Source organism: Rhinolophus ferrumequinum, chromosome 12, assembly GCF_004115265.2.
Source record: "Rhinolophus ferrumequinum isolate MPI-CBG mRhiFer1 chromosome 12, mRhiFer1_v1.p, whole genome shotgun sequence".
Classification (NCBI taxonomy): Eukaryota; Metazoa; Chordata; class Mammalia; order Chiroptera; family Rhinolophidae; genus Rhinolophus; species Rhinolophus ferrumequinum.
Window position 1 is genome coordinate 72,500,633 of NC_046295.1, and position 18,881 is coordinate 72,519,513.

The 18,881-nt window shown below is 42.9% G+C and overlaps 1 protein-coding gene across 2 annotated transcripts in view; it reads left to right on the plus strand.

Moving 5' to 3' along the window:
* Window positions 1-16,417, plus strand: part of MRRF (mitochondrial ribosome recycling factor) — a 49,417-nt gene extending 33,000 nt beyond the window's left edge. For both annotated transcript variants that reach the window (XM_033122770.1, XM_033122769.1), the window contains 2 exons: window positions 7,983-8,142; window positions 15,789-16,417. In XM_033122770.1, the coding sequence (XP_032978661.1) occupies window positions 7,983-8,142; window positions 15,789-15,866 (238 nt within the window). In that variant the 3' untranslated portion in view covers window positions 15,867-16,417. The remainder of the gene's footprint in view (window positions 1-7,982; window positions 8,143-15,788) is intronic.
* Window positions 16,418-18,881: the final 2,464 nt, after the last annotated feature.

Genomic DNA, 18,881 nt, shown 5'->3' on the forward strand with positions numbered 1-18,881 from the left:
CTCCAGAGAGCGCCACATTTACTGCTGGTGGTAGAAGCCCTTCCAAAGGGCGCATGTGATTTCCTTTGGGCTAAGAGGATACCTAATGTCTTTCTGAGACATTAGTGTACGTAAGACAGGCCTGTGAGCCAAAGGGGAGTGGGGGTGCGAGGAAAGAGGAGAGGGGGAACTGTGTACCTAGAAGTACAGGAAGTCTGGCTGGGCTACACAAACAAAAACATTTCCTTTAGGCCAGCGGCCCCACGGCAGCGGGCAGCGCCCACCAGCAAACAATAAAGCAAAGCGTGTGTCTGCTGCTGATTGCAGGCTGGTGCCCCTATTGGGAGGAAGTCTCCCGAAGCCCAGTGAGGAGGAGGCAAGGTCCTCTCAGTGGGACTGTCAGAGATGTGTTTTGGATGAGCTGTTCCCTGGAAGTGCAGCTTCCTTCTCCCATAGCCCGTCTCCCACAGCTGCTGGGCCTCCCACCATCCCCGCCGCCTGCTGCCCCCCTTGGTTCCCATTCTTTCCCTCTCTGCTCACCATCCACTCAGTACCATCCACAAGCTGCAAGTGACTAAATCCTTTTGATCATTCTCTCCCTCACCACTCGCATCCTGTTATCCCCAAGTCCCAGAGATTCCGTAGTAAGAATAAGAATTCAGCCACCCTTACGGAGCATATACACTGTGAGGGTGTCAAGCCCTTGCCACCATCATTTCACTTAATTCTTGCTTCCGCTCTCTCAGTAACATTCTTACTCCCATTTTGTACGTAAGGAAACTGAATCTGAAGAAGTTGGATAGCATGCTCACAGTTCTGAAACTAATAGCAGCAGAGCTGGGATTCTAACTGAGGACTTGCTGGCTTTAAAGCATGTCCTTTCTACCTTTTAAAGTCTCCTCTAAGTGACCAAAGATCCTTTTGAAGTTGGGTGCTGACATATTATTATACCAGGTTTTTACTGTAATTGTCCAAGCCGAGAATAGCTCCCTCTGATGCACGCCAGGTGAATGGCTTTGTACGTGTGTCCTATCCTCATTGAAATGATGGAAGTATCCTTCTAGTCAGTGGCATTCTCCGCTGTGTGACTTAGCAGCGGGGCATGCCCTCTGCTTGTTGTCCATGGGAACATGCTCAAGGAATTTGGCAGGAAGGCCCCCATCCAGGATGTTACTGGAAGACCTGCCTGGTGGAGTTTGTACAAACAAAGTGTGACCTTGCCAGCTCAGCCCAAACCCCTGCCTTATGTGAGGAGGCTCTCTGACCCCAGCGGAAAAGGCTGCTGTCTCCATCACCCAGCCAAGAAGCTGCTGCAGGGTGGGTCCTGAGCGTCCTGTGTCTGCCTGCAGGCTCCCGGGCCATCTTTTGGCATGTGTGCTTCGATCTGGTCTGTGTATTGCTGTCTACACCAAATGCAGATCTGACCACGTTTCCTCTGCCTCACTCAAACATCTGTGATACTGCTCCATGTTCTTAGGAGCGATCTACTAAGACTTTTTTCCCCCCACTTTTTTTTCTTTTGTGTGTGTGTGTGTGTGGTAAGATATACATAAAAAATTTAGCATTGTAGTTATTTTAAAATGTATGGTTCAGTGGTATTAAGTACATTCACACTGTTGTGCAACCACTCTCCGGAACTCTTTTCAACTTGCAAAACTGAAAATGTATCCATTAAACAACTTCCCATTCCCTGATCACTCAGGTCCCTAATAATTGCTATTTTACTTTCTCTCTCTATGAATTTGACCATTCTAGGTACCTCGTATAAGTGAAATCATATACTATTTGTCCTTCTGAGTCTGGCTTCTTTCACTCAGCATAATGTCTTCAGGATTCATCCATGTTGTAGCATGTGTCAGAATTTCCTTCCTTTCTACGGCTGAATGCTAGTCCACTGTATGTATTGACCGCATTTGTCCATCCATTCATCCATTGATGGATCTGTTGAGACTCAAGAGGGCCTGCATGTGTAGCCCTGACCTTGCCAACCTCCTCATTTGGGGACAGTTTTCTCGTCTAGGTTCTGGACCGCAGCCACACTGCCTCTTTACCCCTTCTGAGCAGTACTGCCTTCTAACTTGGAAAAGTGCCTCTACTTTACAGAGGCCATTCCCTCTGGTGGGAGTGAGCTTCCCCTGGCCCCCGACTCTTACTCATCTTAACTGAAATATCTTTGCATTTAGTTCCTGGAGTCCTACAAGGAGAGCTTGGTCAGACTCCCTCCCCCTGCTAATTGTATTCATAGAACTCTGTATGTCTTTATTGTGCTTAGTATGACTGTGATGTATTGATTGTGCATGTATTTGTTTAACGACTGCCTTTCTTGCCAGACTGTAAACTCATATGTGTTTAATGCTATATCCCTAGTATCTGACACAGTGGCTGGCACACGATAGGTGCCCAGTAAATAGCTGTAGAGTGAAACTGTAAACTGAATGAATGAATGAATGAATGAATGTATACTGAAAAAAAAAATTTCAGGGCTATATGCTGGGAACATTTGGATTTTAAAATGTGTGTGAGATGTTAAATTACTTGTCAGATCTCAAAAAGTCATTTTGATGAAGCATAGATTGTTTGTCCTACCATTTCTCTGTTGATAAAAGCTTTTATGAAGAAATTCTTCATTATTTAAAGATGCATCAGTGGTTGCCAAAACATAAATAACAATTGCAACAAAGGCAGCTTACATTTTCTGATTGTTTATTCTGTACTGACCTTTGTACCGTATGCTTTCTTTTTATTACCTCATCTAATCCTTCCAGTAACTGAAAGGTAGATGCTGTTTTTGTTTGCTTGTTTTCAATTTCTATTTCCAGGTGAGAAGAGCAAAGCTCAGAGTTTAAATAGCTTGCTTAAGGTCACTCAGCCAGTAGGTGGTGGCCCAGAAGTGGAGGGCAGTCAGGGTGGAACTATGCTTCGTAGGCCTGGGATAGAGTGCCATCCCCGCCCCTACTGCCCTTTCCCTCATTAACCAGAAGAGCTCTCTTTTTGTATGTTTTATAAAGGGGGACTCTACCTTGGTTTTCTTTGAAGCCAGGGTTTTGTGGCTAAAGAAGAATTCGAAAACTCCAAGTCTGTAGGACAAATTTGACCCTGATGCCGCTTTTAGGCTTCACGCCCTCCTGTCATTATCTTTTTCACCATGCTTCGGCCTGAAATGCCCTTTCCTACCTTCTGCAACTGACCAGTTACTGGGCATCTCTCAGGCGTTTTCCCCACCTCAAGGCAGTGTGACTTGTGCTCTGCAGGCTCCTTCCACAGAAGGCCTGTCTCTGTCCTAGCAGCAGTCCCTCTTTCTAAGTAGTGGTTGACAAGTTTGTCTCTGCCACTGGACTGAGTTTCTGGAGAAGTTGGCCCAGGCCTGTCTCCACTCTGGAGCTCCTCAGCCTGGCCCAGGATCTGGCATGGGACGTGGGGGCCTTAGCCAGTGCTTGATGAACAAATGCACACCAAGCGCAGAGTGGCTGCTCAGAACCAACTGGCTGGGGCCAGAAGCCTGGAAGACAAACTAGCGTGTACTCACAGAATCCCGCGTATGCGAGATGGAGATGATCGGATGCATTAATCACTGGTTTGGAAAGGAATTAAAATATTTCCATAATATAGTACGTTTTTTTTTGTAAAACAGATGTGCCCTTGTTTCATGAGAAAGTAATTAAGTGCGTTTGATTAAGACATTCATAAACGCTGTCATTTATTCAAGGCTACTATATGCCGCTATCTTTATTGCTACTTTATAGATGTTGTGTCTGCTTCTCCCAATCACCCAGTAAAGTGTTTTTATCATCTTCATTTTAGAGATGAGGAAACTGAGGCTCAGAGAGAATTAAGTAACTTGCCCAAGGAGGGTCAGCTTCTGAGTGATAGATATGGGAATGAAATAGGACTGTCCAACTTCAAAACCGGCACCTTTCCATCATGCTAACTGCTTCTCATCTTGCATTTCACATACCTTTCAGCTCAACATCCCAGACTTAGCCCTTCCTGTGCTAACGGTCCTCTCCCCCTTCTCCCTTCTTTCTTCTTTCTCACTGTACTCCCTTTTACATTTCCTTAGATTATTGCCTCTGTATATACATCCTGAAACTGAAATATTTTTGTCCATATCAATAATTGGATTATGATGTGTGGAAACTATCTGATGTTAACACTGTAGTAATGTCACTTTTTTTTTTTGAATTGACAAGATGGATTTATTTATATAATGTAAAACACAAAACTAAATTATGTTTTATTTAGGGAAACATACATGTAGCATATAATTATTAAATAAATAAAGAAAATAAACACCAGAAATTTTACAATAGTGAATGGTTAACTCCTCAGGGAGGAACAGCAGTCTGATTTGGAAGGGACATACAGGGGACGTCAACGGTACCGATTGTTTCAGTTCTTTTTTTGTTTTGTTTTTAATTAAAGTTTATTGGGGTGACAATTGTTAGTAAAGTTACATAGATTTCAGGTGTACAATTCTGTATTACATCATCTATAAATTACATTGTGTGTTCACCATCCAGAGTCAGTTCTCCTTCCATCACCATATATTTGATCCCCTTTACCCTCATCTACCACCCCCTTCCCCCCTTACCCGCTGGTAACCACTAAACTATTGTCTGTGTCTATGAATTTTTGTTTTTTCATTTGTTTGTCTTGTTCTTTTGTTTTCAGTTTTATATACCACATATCAGTGAAATCATATGGTTCTCAACTTTTTCTGTCTGACTTATTTTGCTCAGCATAATAATCTCAAGATCCATCCATGTTGTCACAAATGTTCCTATATCATCTTTTCTTACTGCCGAATAGTATTCCATTGTGTATATGTACCACAACTTCTTTATCCAATCATCTATAGGACACGTTGGTTGTTTTCATGTCTTGGCCACCGTCAACAAACTGCAATGAACATTGGAACACATACATCTTTATGGATAAATGTTTTCAGATTTTTTGGGTAGATACCCAGGAGAGGGATTGCTGGGTCAGTAATGTCACATTTACATTAATAAATACAAAATACACTTTACTAAGGCCAAATTACATGTATTATGATTTTGTTTTCTTTATATAACCTTTTACTCTTAAGATTTTTTTGAGCACCAGTTTATTTTTTTTTTCTTCATGTAAAATATAAACGAATCTAGTGGAAAGGAAGTTGATTAGATAAAAAGAAAATTTTTTTTATTAAAGATGATCTAAACAATAGGATACCTATTTCAAATTATATATGAATTGAAAGATTGAAATACTTATTGTTAGAGACGTTTAAGAGGTTTCTTACAGACTTAGATTCATTTATTTTCTGCCCCTCCTAGTATTTCAGCAGGATTAAGTTTTTTGAATCAGTGGATCAAGTTTTAATTTTCCTGTTCCTTCCTTATACTGACATGTGCTTTGGCAGAACAAAAAAGAGACCTAAACATGTCAGCATGATTTTTGTTCAATGAATTAAAAACCATAAAAGTAACAAGATCTGATCCAAATCCCTAAACTCCTGACATGGTGGTTTTGTCCTTTTCAGTCCCAAGATTCAAATTACTGACTTTGAAAAGCTTTCTGCCTGGAAGCATAAGTAACGGCAGCAGTGCATAATTTATTTGAAATAGATTACAAGGGGTAGGCAACATGGAGGAGTGGAAAGAATACAGGCCAGAAAGCTCTGGATTTGAATCCCAGTTCTCTCACTTAAGTTACTTAACATCTGTGTGCCTCAGTTTGCTCATTGCAGAATGGGGGTGTGGGAATCTAGTTTGAAGAGTTGTTGTGAGGATCCATGAGGTAATGTAAAGTACTCACCTGGCATACAGGAGTTTAATAATGGTAGTAATCAGGATCATTTTTATGTCGAGAATACCTTCAATTAGCTGAATCCAGAAGGATTTATTTATAAAACAGCTGTCTACTTTGTCTTCAGCGCTTTTCCTCTCAAAATGAAAAAAAAAAAAATTTCTCATCCTATCACGGAAGGTAAACATCAGGTAGATGCCACTAAATCTTTAACCCCTGCTTGCCACTGTTTCACATGGAGCGTAGACCCAGAGTTTAGGATTGTGCTTACTAGAAAAGAACCACATTGATTTGAGGGTCAGGAACCACATGCCAGTGATGTCCATTTCAGGACCCAGGAGGCAGAGGAATTTTGTCCTACTCAGACCATTGGCTTTTGAGACAGGCCAGTCTGGGTTTGACTCTGTGTAAGACACCAAACTTCTTTGGGCCTCATTTCTTAATCTCTATAATGGAGCTTGTGGTCTTACAAGACCCCCTGTGATGCGACTTTCCAGCCTCTTTTCTTGTCACTCTCTTCTTTGTTATCTGTGCTCCAGTTAAGTTTTCAAATGGAACGTGGTCTCTGTGTAGCTCAGAGCCTTTCTTCATCCTGGAAGTCTCTCTTTGCCCTGCCAGTACTGGCAGCTTGCGTTCATTCTTCAGATCCTCGTGTGGTATTAGTCAGGATAGGGTGGGCTGTGCTGTAGTAACAAGCAACTCCAATCTCCATGGCTTGTAACAGCAGAAATTTATTTCTTGCTCATGCTGCACGATGGGTGCTGTCACTCTGGGACCCAAGAATGTCCCAGAGTCATAGTCATTCTGGGACCCAAGCTGATGGGCGCCCTACTTACACTGTGGCCCAAGGAAATAAATGTGGTGGAGCACACCCTGGCTCTTAGAGCTTCTGCCCTAAGGTGATACCCACCCTTTCTGCTCACGTTTCACTGGCCAAAGCAAGCTGTACAGCCACACACAACTTCAGAGAGGATGGCGAAATGCATTCCAACCGGAAGGAATGAGAACCAGACTACTAGCGAACAGACCTAATGAATACCACATTTAGATACTATTTCTGTAGGAAAGTCTTCCCTGACTGCCCCGCCCCAAACTCGGACAGTTCCTGACAAGTTCGCTGAGCTGCTTTTGTGCTCCGCTGGTACCTTGTACTTCCCCACTTCCTTTACCACAGCACTTCTCGCACTCTTGGAAATTTCCCTTTCTCGTCTCTCTCCTCAGCTAAGCTCCTGAAAAGCAGGACAGAGCTCTGTGGTGGTCATCGTACTGCCCTCGGGGCCCACCATTGGTTTTCGTAGGTAGTAGGCCCTCTGAGTGTGCATGGCAACAAAACAAAGGCAGGGCTACTGTGCTGCGTTGTCGTGATGCTTCAAGGTGAAATAAGGAGGGACAATAATAAGTGCCTCATCTAGTTGTTGTAAGGACCAGCCTGTAAAGTGCCTGTCCTTATGGTTTATAGTGCGCCCTCAGTGTGCTCGTTCTGATTACGAGGATGTCAATAGTAAAGATCAGGGACAGTCATTAAGCTTTTATAATGGGCCGGACACTCTCATGGGTTCTTTACGGAAGTTAACTGGTGCAGTGGTTCTCACATGTTATGTTGTGGCTTGCGTTATAGGTCAGTTTTGAGATGATTAACAAGTAATTTGCTATAATAATAGTTAAGATTCCGAAGGTTGCTGCCTGCTTGTTTTGGGTGATTTAGAGATAGCTATAGCATCATCACTCATTTGCATTGCTTTCTTTCGTGGGAGAGAAGGGGGTGGCATTATAGTTCATTATTGCTTCCTTTTATTGACCACTTAAAATGTGCCAGGATCAGTGCTAAACAACTTAACATGCGTCGTCTCATAATCTTCACACCACTGCCTAAGACGTGTGCCGACAATCCCCATTATAAAGATGGGTACTCTGAGGAGAGGAAGTCAGTTATGCTTCTGTAAGTTGGCATGGCCAGGATCTGAGCCGGGGCTGCCTACACTGCCTGGCCCGTGCTTTTAGGCACTACTTACTGGCTCTCCTCAGCTCACCAACCGGAAACTTCACTTGACCCTGAGCACACCCACAAGCCTGTGTCAGAATGTGAGGGCCAACCACCGAAGGAGAGTAAGGTTACAAGCTGCCAAACTAGTGGACAGTGTGATGTTAAATTCTTGGCAAGCAGCTTATGTGTGTAGGATTGTTTTGTTGATCGTTCTTTTGTTTTTTATCAGAGTCACCAGGGAGCACAGGGAAATGCTCGTGAAACTGGCCAAACAGAACACCAATAAAGCCAAAGAGTCTTTACGGAAGGTTCGTACCAGCGCAATGAATAAGCTGAAGAAATCAAAGGACAAGGCTTCGGAGGACACCATTCGGCTCATAGAAAAACAGGTGCTGTTCCCAACAAACGTAGTGTCTATGTATCTGACCCAGAGAATCACTTGTTCATGTCTAAAGGGAGGCAAATGAAAACACACTCGCTCGGTCTTTCACTGACCGAGTCTGTCCTGGGTCTCGGCTGTGTTGGACGCTGGGGACACAGGAGGAGATCTATGGCCCTTTTCCTGTGTGCCAGGTTCTGTGATGAACACTGACCTCCCTTCATTTATCCGCATCGCTACAAAGCTGAGAGATGCAGGGAGTAAGGAAGCAGGTTAAAGAAGCTGAATACCTTGCCCAAAGTCACACTGCTGCTACAAGGTAGAAATGGGACCCAAACACAGGCAGACTGATTCCCCAGTCCCTGTGCTGCCGATCTCCTGTCTGTGGTTGGTTGTCTGGGTGCTGACAAGGGAGGACGTAACAGTGTTCTCAATGTGCCGGCTAGTGGCACTTAAATCTCAAAGGAGCTACTGGGGGGGAATAGTGAGAGACGAGGGGAATGGTAGAACGGCACGTACGGATGTATGGTGATGTCAGAGAACGTCATTCAGGTAGCTAATCATGAACCTAGGCTGAGACAAGGGATTGGAGAGAGAAGCCAGAGTGGCCAGCCAGTTCCCAGAAGGTCCTGTATGCCAGGTGGAGGAGTTTCCATTTGGACACGGCCAGAGATTCCCACATTGGCTCTGCCTCTTATCAGTCATCTCTGGCCACAATGACGCTGCAGAACAAACTGCCTCAAAACTCAGGGATTTACAGTAGCAACCATTATTTCTTATTCTGATATCTGTGGGTCAGGTGGGATGTATCTGTTCTGTGTTGGGCTCAGTGGGCTTGGCTTCATATCTTTGATTGGGTTTAAGTCAGCTTTATATATCTCTCAATCTTCTGGAATCAACAAGCTTCCCAGGGCATCTTTTCGTGGTAGCAGTAGATACCCAGAGCATAACCCCAACCACTCACGTACACATTAAGCACCTATTCCTGTCACATCCCGTTGACCAAGCAAATCAATGGGCCGAGCCAGTTATCGCTGGGGCCGGGAAGTATTTATGTCCATGGAGGTCTGGGGAAGGGAGTGAATATTTATTGAACAATAATTTATCATAACATTATAATCGCTTGAGGAGCCTATAAAAATACAAGCATCTGGGGCCTCACTCCCAGAGATTGAGTCAGTCTGAAGTGGGCCTAGGGATCTACGTTTTTATAGTACCTACCTCGAAAGATGTTCTTGCAGACAGTGGGGAGATCACATCTGTGTTTAGGAAAAATGGCTATGTTAGCTGGGTAGAAAACAGACTGTAGGAGACAAGACTGGAGGGAGAGAGGCCAGAGAAGCTATTGTAGAGATCCAGCCAGGAATTGGCGATGGCCTGAACCTGAGTAGTCCAAGTGTGATTAAGATAGGAAGATGAACTTACCGGTATTTAGGGATAGAATTTATAATGCTTAGTGTTCTGTGAAGGGTTTAGCCAGAGCCACCTCATCCACAAGAAAAGCACTATTTTAGGAAGATTGAACAGGAGCGTGAGCAGGATGGGGGAGTACAGAGATAAGAAGCTGGAGGCATGGATAACCATTAGGGGGACCTCTGGAAGAGGCCATAAATTGACTGACTGCTCCCCTTCTGGATCAACAGGTAGAATGCTAGTTGTAGACCAGACCAAACAATCACCCAGAGGAGAATTTTAGATGGATTCCTGGGCACTGTTCCTGCATTTTCTGATTCAGTACGTCTACCCAAGAATGTATATTTTTCAAAAGTTCCCTAGATAATTCTGCAAAACAGACATGGAAGGTAATGACCGAGAAGCCTTCCAGTGTGCCCCTGGAATGGCACCAGAGTTAGGAAGAGGCTATTCTGTACTGATGCCCTGTGACCTTGGGGAAGTTATGTGACATACTCCTGGGGTCTGTTTCTTTTGTAAAAAGCATTTGTAATTCCTACCTTGAAGGGTTGCCCTGGAGCTGCTAGAAGCACCATTAAAGTGTCTGACACCTAGATCCTCAAAGCTCCCTTTTTCTCGCTGTCTTTGCACTCCCTCTCCCTGTATCAGCTTGAAAGGCCAGAGACTAGGCTGGCCTTTTCTGAGCCCTGATCAGGCCTCAGGAGAGTCTGGGCTCTGGCCCCAGCTGGGCCAGCTCCCTGTCCATCTCCCAGGGGGTTCCATCTCTATACTGACACTTGGCCTCTTCATTGCTTCCTGGTGGTAAAGCCTGTGGACCTCCAAGACCTGCCAGGCTCGCCTCACTCAGCAAGCCTGGGCATCTGCCTCAGGGACCAGAGCCCATACTTGAAAAAGGAAGAATGATCAGATAACCAGCTCTCTAGATAAAACCCACTGGACAAAAACCTTGCTGGAAGCTTTCACTCATTCACACCTGGCTTTTCACCTTCCTCTTCAAATTAGATTTTTTTTATTCAATGCTTATTACTGTTACGATTATTTTTCTAAATGAAAAAGTTACTCTCTTTTTTCTGATATTAAATTAATCCGTGTTTAGTGTAAATTTTTAAAAAATTAAGAAGTAAGTGAAATTTTATTGCCCAGAGATGACCGTTGTTAACATTCATGTTGTCTCTCTCAGTGTACTCATATATGGAGTAATTCAAGAAGAAAGGTCATACAGTATTTCAGAATTCATCCACAGCGACAGTCTTTATTAAAGGTGTTATCACTTAAGTATTAGTTCTTACTATTGTTGATAATAACTTAATTTACTGTCATATGTTTCAGTAAGAAAACATAAAAGTTTCAGTAAGAAAATATTCATGAGACAGCCTTGTGCATCCTTCGTTTTGTTCTTCTTTCCTGACAGAAGGCACGGTTCTGTAGTTTTGGTGTGTGTTTTTGTTTAAATAAACAAGGCAGGGGCTGATGGTTGCTTTATCAAGCAGTTTTTAAAAATTTATTTGTTTACTTTGTTCCTGATTATCAAAGTATCGTGTGCTCATTGTAGAAAATGTAGAGTTCAGAAGACGGTTTTAAAAAATGGGGGAAAATTCACTGTACTCCCACATTGCAGAAGCAACTGCTATTAACATTTTGGAATAGTTCTTATTTCCCCCTTTTTAAAAAACTGTGTGGCTTTTAACATGATTGAGAACATGTAGTGTATGTACAGTTTTGTATCCATCTTTTTATTTTCTGTTCAGCATGAAAACAATTAGCATTTTTTAAAAAAAAAAAACCTCTTTGTAAACAGCCATTTCTAACGGTTACAAAATAGTCTCTCTTGTGATTATACCATAGTTCACTTTCATGAGCCCTCTCGTTGGACATTTAGTTTGTTTAAACTTTTTTGTTATTATAAATAAGGTTGTAGTGAATATTTTTATACAAACGTCTTTGTTGAGATGATTTCCCTAAGATACAGTCCCAAGTGTGGAATTATAGCACAAAGGGAACGCATATTTTTAAGGTTCTTAGTACATACTGCCTAAATCACTCAAAGGGTCTTTAGAATATGTGTATTTTTTTTTTTTAATTTGCCTTTTCTAATCCCTAACATTTGAACCTAAAATTTTTTATGTGAGCTTAAAATCTTGCTTATGTTAGAAGCATTGCTTTTACTTCCACACTCCACAGGAAAGATTAAGTGATTCTTTATATAAATCCATACAATTTTTCTAGAGGATAATATGGCAGGATATGCCAAAACCCATACATTTCTGATTCAGTGACTTAGGAATTTATCCAAAATAAATTGTCAAGAATTTTATCTGTAGAAGTGTCTGTTGATGTATTATGTATAATAATAGAAAACTACAAACTGTCTAAATTTTTGACAGTGGGAAAATAAGTTGTTTTACATCTGTGTACTAGAATCTTGATGTATATAGATAGTTATGACAATATTTTACAGCCATAGTAAAATTTTTTTGGAATTTATTTTTTTAAGGTAGATTACATAATAGTATTGTGATTTCATTTTTATAATGAAGAGCTTCATGTACATAAACAATTGGCAGCTTATTCACTTCAAAATGTTAATGGTGGTCATTTCAGGTAATGGGATTATGAACAATTTTTATTTTATTCTTTGTGAGATTTTTCTTAATTTTTAAAAATTTTCCAAGTCTTTTGAGGTCTGAATTATAAAAACTGAATTATAAAAATGTTTCATCTTTGGCGTGTGAGAAGGAAATGATTGTATTGTAGGTTCTATCCCTGCAACCACATCTGACCCCTAACCCCCCCCCCCAACAACATCCCAACCCCCAGCCCAGGCCAGCTCTGCTGAAGGACCGGGGTCTTCCCACCCGAGACTCTGACATCTGTCAGCCTGCTGTTTCACCTTCGCTTGAGTTTCTGTAAATGGGCCTGCTGAACATTAAAGCACTTGGCAGAAACCACCAGTAAATCTGGCCAAGATCCTTTCACTGCCGCCTTTTTCTGAGAAACTGCTCTGAAGTGAAGCTGGGTGCTCGTGGCGCTGAAGGAGGGAAAGACTGCTAGCAGACTGGGCAGGCAGGGTGCCCTGCGTGAGGAGCCGAGCAGCACCCAGTGGCATTGTGGGTGTTCTGAGTCAGGCCGCCAGGAGGCCTGCCCCAGGGGTGTACCAGGTGCTCTGCCATCCCCCTTTCCTCTCTCTGACGACAACGACGACGATGGCAACAGCCTCGATGATAATGATGATGGCGTTACAATCATTACGAGGCAGCAAATTGTAATGGAAAGCGCTCTTGTTCGGAGGCAGACTGGCTTGGATTCAAATCCTCGCTCTTTCATTTGTCACCTGTTAAGGTCAGCACATGGCCTCACCTTTCTGTGCCTCTGTTTCCTCGCTGTAAAGTGATGGCAGTGGTGCCTGTCACACAGGGCTGCAGGAGAACCAAATGGCACAACACACCTAAAAGTGGCCCGCATGGGTGCTGGTCCTCAGTGATGTTTGCCGGTGTGTCCCTCCCACTTCGTTCCCCACCTTGTGACTTTGAATATGGATTGACTGTTTTCATGAGCCTAACACCCGACCTGGTAGGAGGAAGGACTAGGCCAGGTGCTGTGGACTCCCCAGAGGGAGGAGTGGCACCAAACTGGCAATTAGGGTGGGTGAGTTCTTAGCTCAGGCACACCACTGACTTTTTATGTCGTCTTGGGCCCTGGGTTACTGCTCTGTAACACCTGCCCCACCCACTACATAGAGGTTATGTGAGGTTATTGGATGTGAATAAAGTTACAGGACAAAACACTTTTGCATAGTATGAACTCTACTATGTAACTGTCAGGTGAAATAATTAAGATTCATAATATATTAAGGGGAGATGATAATAGTGTTTCGTATGTTTTCAGGATTATGTGAAATAATGCACTGTCAAGTTTCTAGCCCATTGTCTGGAACGTAGTAAGTGGGAGATGTTGTTGGTGTCCTTGCCATTGTTGTTAATCATTATTTTAAGAAGTCTGATAAAGATTGAAAAGATGAACTTGTAGGCAGACTGTCCCCAAGGGCACTTTGTGCCTGTAATATGATACAAAGTTAGTAAATATTTTCATTAATTCATTGATTTGACAAGAAGTCAGGAAGTGATGTAAAAATCAGAATAAAACAAGCAGCATTTGCATAGCAAATAACCAATTTAAAACGTACTCGCATATTCATGACTTTAATCCTCCCAACTACTTACTCTCTGAAGGGACTAGCATCCCCATTTGATAGATGAAGAAACTGAGACTCAAAGTGGGGAAATGACTTGCACATTGTCACCACACTGAGGATTTCACCCAGAACCAACATTATCAAATTGTTGCCCTAGGTACCCTTCCTCCCCCGACGCCCTGTCTGTGTCCCCAAACACCACTCTTCCAGAGGAGGCTTACCACCCTCGTTCCTGGCCGGCCCATGCTGCCGCCTCCTGGTGCTGGAGTGCTTCTGGCACCCGCCACAGCCCACGTAAGGCAAGCTGCTCAGATGGGGGCAGAAGAAGCTGATGGAGGGTGTGCGGCCCGCTGAGTGACAAGGGACCAAGCAGCCGTTCGGCACCCAGGCGCTCTTCCAGAATGCCCAGCAGCCCCTTTGCTTTTCCAGCTGAAAAATGTATAGTTGTTGCTATGGCGAGAGCCTGACTGTCTCTGTGCCTGGGACCAATTGCTCCAAATCCTTTTTAGTTTCTACCCTTTCTAGTGCATTTATTTCGCAGTTTCTGGCCAGGGCCTGTGGTCTGCAAATAAAGATGTCAAACAGCCCCTGTGCCACTGAACACACAGACCCTGGGCACCACTGCCCCTTTCAAAGCTTCCTTCCGGAGGCTTCCGGCCTTAGGTTCCTCGTAGACCTGGGAGGGAGACTGCAACTCTTATTCAGTTCTTTTGTGTTTTTCATTCTCAGAAGGAGGATATGTTTATTGCAGAAGAATTGGGAAAATATAGAAAAGCACAGTAAACCTTAATATTCATTTAGTAAATATTTCCTGAGCACTTACTAAATACTAGGTCTTCTGGTAGATGTGACAGATATCAACACAAATAATATATTAGCTATCTTCCCATCACCAAAGGTAATTACTATGAATATTTTGACAGGTTTCCTCCCAGTTTTAAAAAATATGCATTTTGAAAAAAATCATATTTGAGATCATTTCTGTTGCGTATATGTATACACGATTTTGTGTCCTGCTTTTTCTTTAATTCGGGGGTAACATGAGCATGATTCCATAAATAGTATCTTGAAACATCATTTCTTTTTTTTCTGATTACAAAAGCAATCCATGCTTCTTATAAAACATTCAAACATTCAAACGTTTCAGAACTAGACACTGGAATGTACTCATTTATACCCTCTGCATAAGAAATGGATAATCTTAACCAGTTTTAATGGCTCTATGTATTCAGCTACTTCCCTGTACTAGCACTTTAGATTTTCTGATTTTTCATTATTAAAAATAAAGCTTAGATAAATATCTTTGTATACAGAACATAAATATTTTTCAGATCCCATTCATTTGGTAATTTTCCAGTTGAGAGATTTAGGGGTTAAAAATGGTATGAACATTTGCATCAATTTGAATCCCTATTGATGATATATGACCTTATCCATTTCACCATAGCTTCCTGGCATTGAATATTGTAATTAAAAACCACAACATCAAATTTTGTTAACTATGATGAGTGAATTATATCTTGTTTTAATTTCCATTTCTTCAGTGTCTGTTGAATTTTCCATGTTTGTTAACCAGATGTACTTCATCTTTCTTCAAGACATTCTTTTTCTGCTTAGCTATTGGGATCTTAATATTCTTATAAATTAATATGAGGGCTTTATATAGCAGAGTGTAGGAAATTCTACAGGCTTATTCAGAGAGAGAGAAGCCTGGCTTCTCTGTATTCTATAATAATAAGAATTTGGCGCTGTGGAATCAGATTACCCAGATTAAATTATGTTATTCCTGCTTTCTAGCTGTGTACCCTGAACAAGTGATCTGTCTGCCTCAGTTTCCTCATCTTTGAAATGGGGATAATAATAGTGTCTAGCTGTTAGAAATCAGTAAGAGTTTGTGTATAAAGTTCTTAGTACCATGCCTGGCTGCAACTCAACGACTGTGAGCTTTATCACCATATTATTTCCCAGATAACCTTTTCATAGTCCTGGAATATTTCTCCCCCACCCTCTTCCAGCCCGTTATCAGGCTGTCTCGTTTTATGTTTCTGCAGATCAGCCAAATGGCCGAAGACACAGTTGCAGAGCTGGACAGGCATCTGGCAGTGAAGACCAAAGAACTCCTTGGATGAAAGTCCACCAGACCCAGCAGTTCTTCAGAGCCCAGTTTCTGGTAGATCCCCCGGGTGGTGAACTGACAACTGTCACGCGTCCACACAGAAGGCTGTCACCGTGTACTTGTCCATCCTTAAGAGGCCCAGCCTTCCAGTGGGACACTCGGAGCGTTTCATCCTCTTCCTCCTGTGCCCTGTCCACCCCATCTGCTCTGGGCCTTCTGGCATGAGTGGCTCTCGGAGAATATCTGTTGCTGACAGAGGGCCTTTACTTGGGCATTTGCCTGAGATGTTGCCAAATGACTAGGACCACTGGCAGGCTTAGCACCAATTGCGCCTCATGTCAGGGGCCTCCTTTTGAAACAATTAGTCGTGCCCTGTCCCCAACTTTAAACTTTGCTTAGGCTGATGTGGGCCTTCACCTGTGACTGGATAACTTTGCTCGAGGCCCATTTTCACCAAACAATAAAATTGAAAGGATTGGAAAGAATAATACCACAAAGGAAACAGTAGAATCGGTCTGGATGAATGCTCCCTGAGGACCTGTGTATAAAGCAGCCAGAACAATACTTTTGCCTCTGGGTCATCTTTACACATGCTGTTTTCTCTGCCTCCACGTTCCTCCACTCCTCACCTGGCCAGTCCTGTTCGCCCTTCACATCTCATCTGGGAAAGCTCTTCCTCTGGGAAGTCTCCTCCCCACCCCCCAGGACACTTACTATTGGCTCTCATAGCACCATCTGCTGTTTTTATCGGAACCTTAATTGTTCTTTTTGATAATTAGTCTGCGTATCTTCGGTCGCCTCAGAATTTGGCATAATGCCTGGGACACAGTAGGCACTCAAATGTGTGGTGAATGAACTGTACATAGTAGCTACTCAGCAAATGCTGGCTGCTTTTCCTTTCTTTCCATCTGAACATTTTCCACACTTGCTCCATCCTGAACATTTGCTTGGTTATGAGATACCTTTCCCCAGGGTCTGCCTGTTATTGACAGATAAGAGGTTTGCTGTGGCTCATTTTGGGGTACTGGGTTAAGTTAGTCCTCCCCCCCACAATAATTTTTCTTCTATTCGTTCGTTCATTCATTCACAATATAGCCACCATGAGTTAGATACGGCTCTAGTAAACTTGCAAGATGTGTGTTATCTCCATTTTACAAATGGGAAATCTGAGACTTGACAATATTAGATCATTTGCCCAAAGTAATAAAGCCAGTAACGGTTTCATTATTCACGGTCATTCACAGTTTACAGAGAGGGAGGAGCTCAGAGGTAAAGTCTCTGGCCCAGGGTTACACAGCTGGCACATGGCAGAGCTGGGATGCACACGGGCCTGACCTAAAGCATGTGCTCTGCCCACTGCATCCTGCTGCCTTCGTAAACGTGAGTGAGCACCGGTTGGAGTTGGGTCTCACGTGCCGTGCTCCACGCTGGGAACACAAATGGGTAACACCCCTGTCTTTGAGTGAGGAGTGTGTCGGGTACCAGACTGAGCCGCTATTTATGTCTTGGGTGGAAGGTAGGAAGTTCGCTCCAGTTCTGCCGAATGTCTGCCTGTAGGACGGCACCCACCTTGGCAGCAGCAGGGCCTTGCCGTGTTCCTCGAAGCAGCACCCAGCTTCTCTTTGCTGTTCAACTCCTCTCGGCTGTCCCGTGCTAGAGGTGATGGGGTGCACTTCTCCCCCTGCTTGTCCTGGTGGGACAGGCTGACGACAGCCAGGGAGACTCAAGGTCAGAATTGGCCGAAGGTGGAAGAAGCTAACCATCTCCGCCCTGCTTGCCTGTTCTCAGTCAGAGCCCACTCACCAGCCCTGAGTAGCTGTCGCACGACTGGAAGTCAACTGAAGGAAGAACAGGGATAGAAAGAGCAATCAAGGAAACTTTTTGGGGGTAAGCCACATGGCGAGGGCTTTGCAACAGTTTTTCATGAGTGGCCGAAATTCCCCACTCACTGCAAATGTGCTTCTCAAAGATGCAGGATTTTTTAATAAACAGAGGAAATGATAAATTATGTTGTAACTCCACTCCAAAGGCATTTGGTTCTTAACAGCCAAATCCTCTGTAGTCTTTAAATAAACAAAAACTTATTTGGTGAACAGACGGGGGGGAAATTGAAAGATTTTCTGTACTTGGGTTCCACATGTCAACAATTTCTCTCCTGTGTGTATGTTGGCCAAAGCCGTATATCATGATAAATGAATAAAGGAAAACCTCGGGCCCAGGGCAGTCAGACAGCTCAGCAAATGGCTTTCAGCTGATTGCTCTATTTCAGTTGACATTTATCAAAGAGTTTCTCTGTTACTCTGTATGTCAGGGCTTAGGTGGTGGCAGGGACGAGAATAAGACTACCTGTTTGGATGTGCTGAGTAATGAGTAATGCTGGAACAATCCAATCTCCCTCTCTCCCTCCTTCAGTGTCTCTCTTTCAAAAAGAAAAGCTGGGTATGGAAATTCTCACACTTGCCAGAAGAATTAACCACCTCCTCTATTCAATTCAACAGCTTTCAAATTCCCATGAAACTTACAGGCCAAAGAGAATTCAAGAACTTTTATTCCTGTTTGTTATTTTCTTCTTTCTTCCATGTGTGCACACGTGTCTGTGTGTTGGAAATTACAAAAGAAACTGGAATGTCAAAAATTCGAAGAAACTCCTCGAAAGTCCATCCCCAATCTTACTCCCTTTAATAATTAGAGATGTATCCTTCCAGACTTTTCTTTATACATATATCATTTTTAAAATGTGAGGAGGGAAGCTATTCTGTTCCTATTCTGAAGCTTGCTTTCTTTTTTTTGGCCAACAATATATGGCCATATATCCATGCGTGAACATACAGACACAAGTCATCCTTTTTCATTGCAGTGCAATATTCCACGATATGAATGTACCACGACTTATTTCACTGTTACCCCTACAATATTTTTAAAAAATTAATTCAAATGCATTAAGGATGTTTGTAGTTGAAGATTTTTTTTTTTTTTTTTTAAGGGGAGAAAGAACACTATTCTATGTTTATCTGTTTGGTAACTTTTT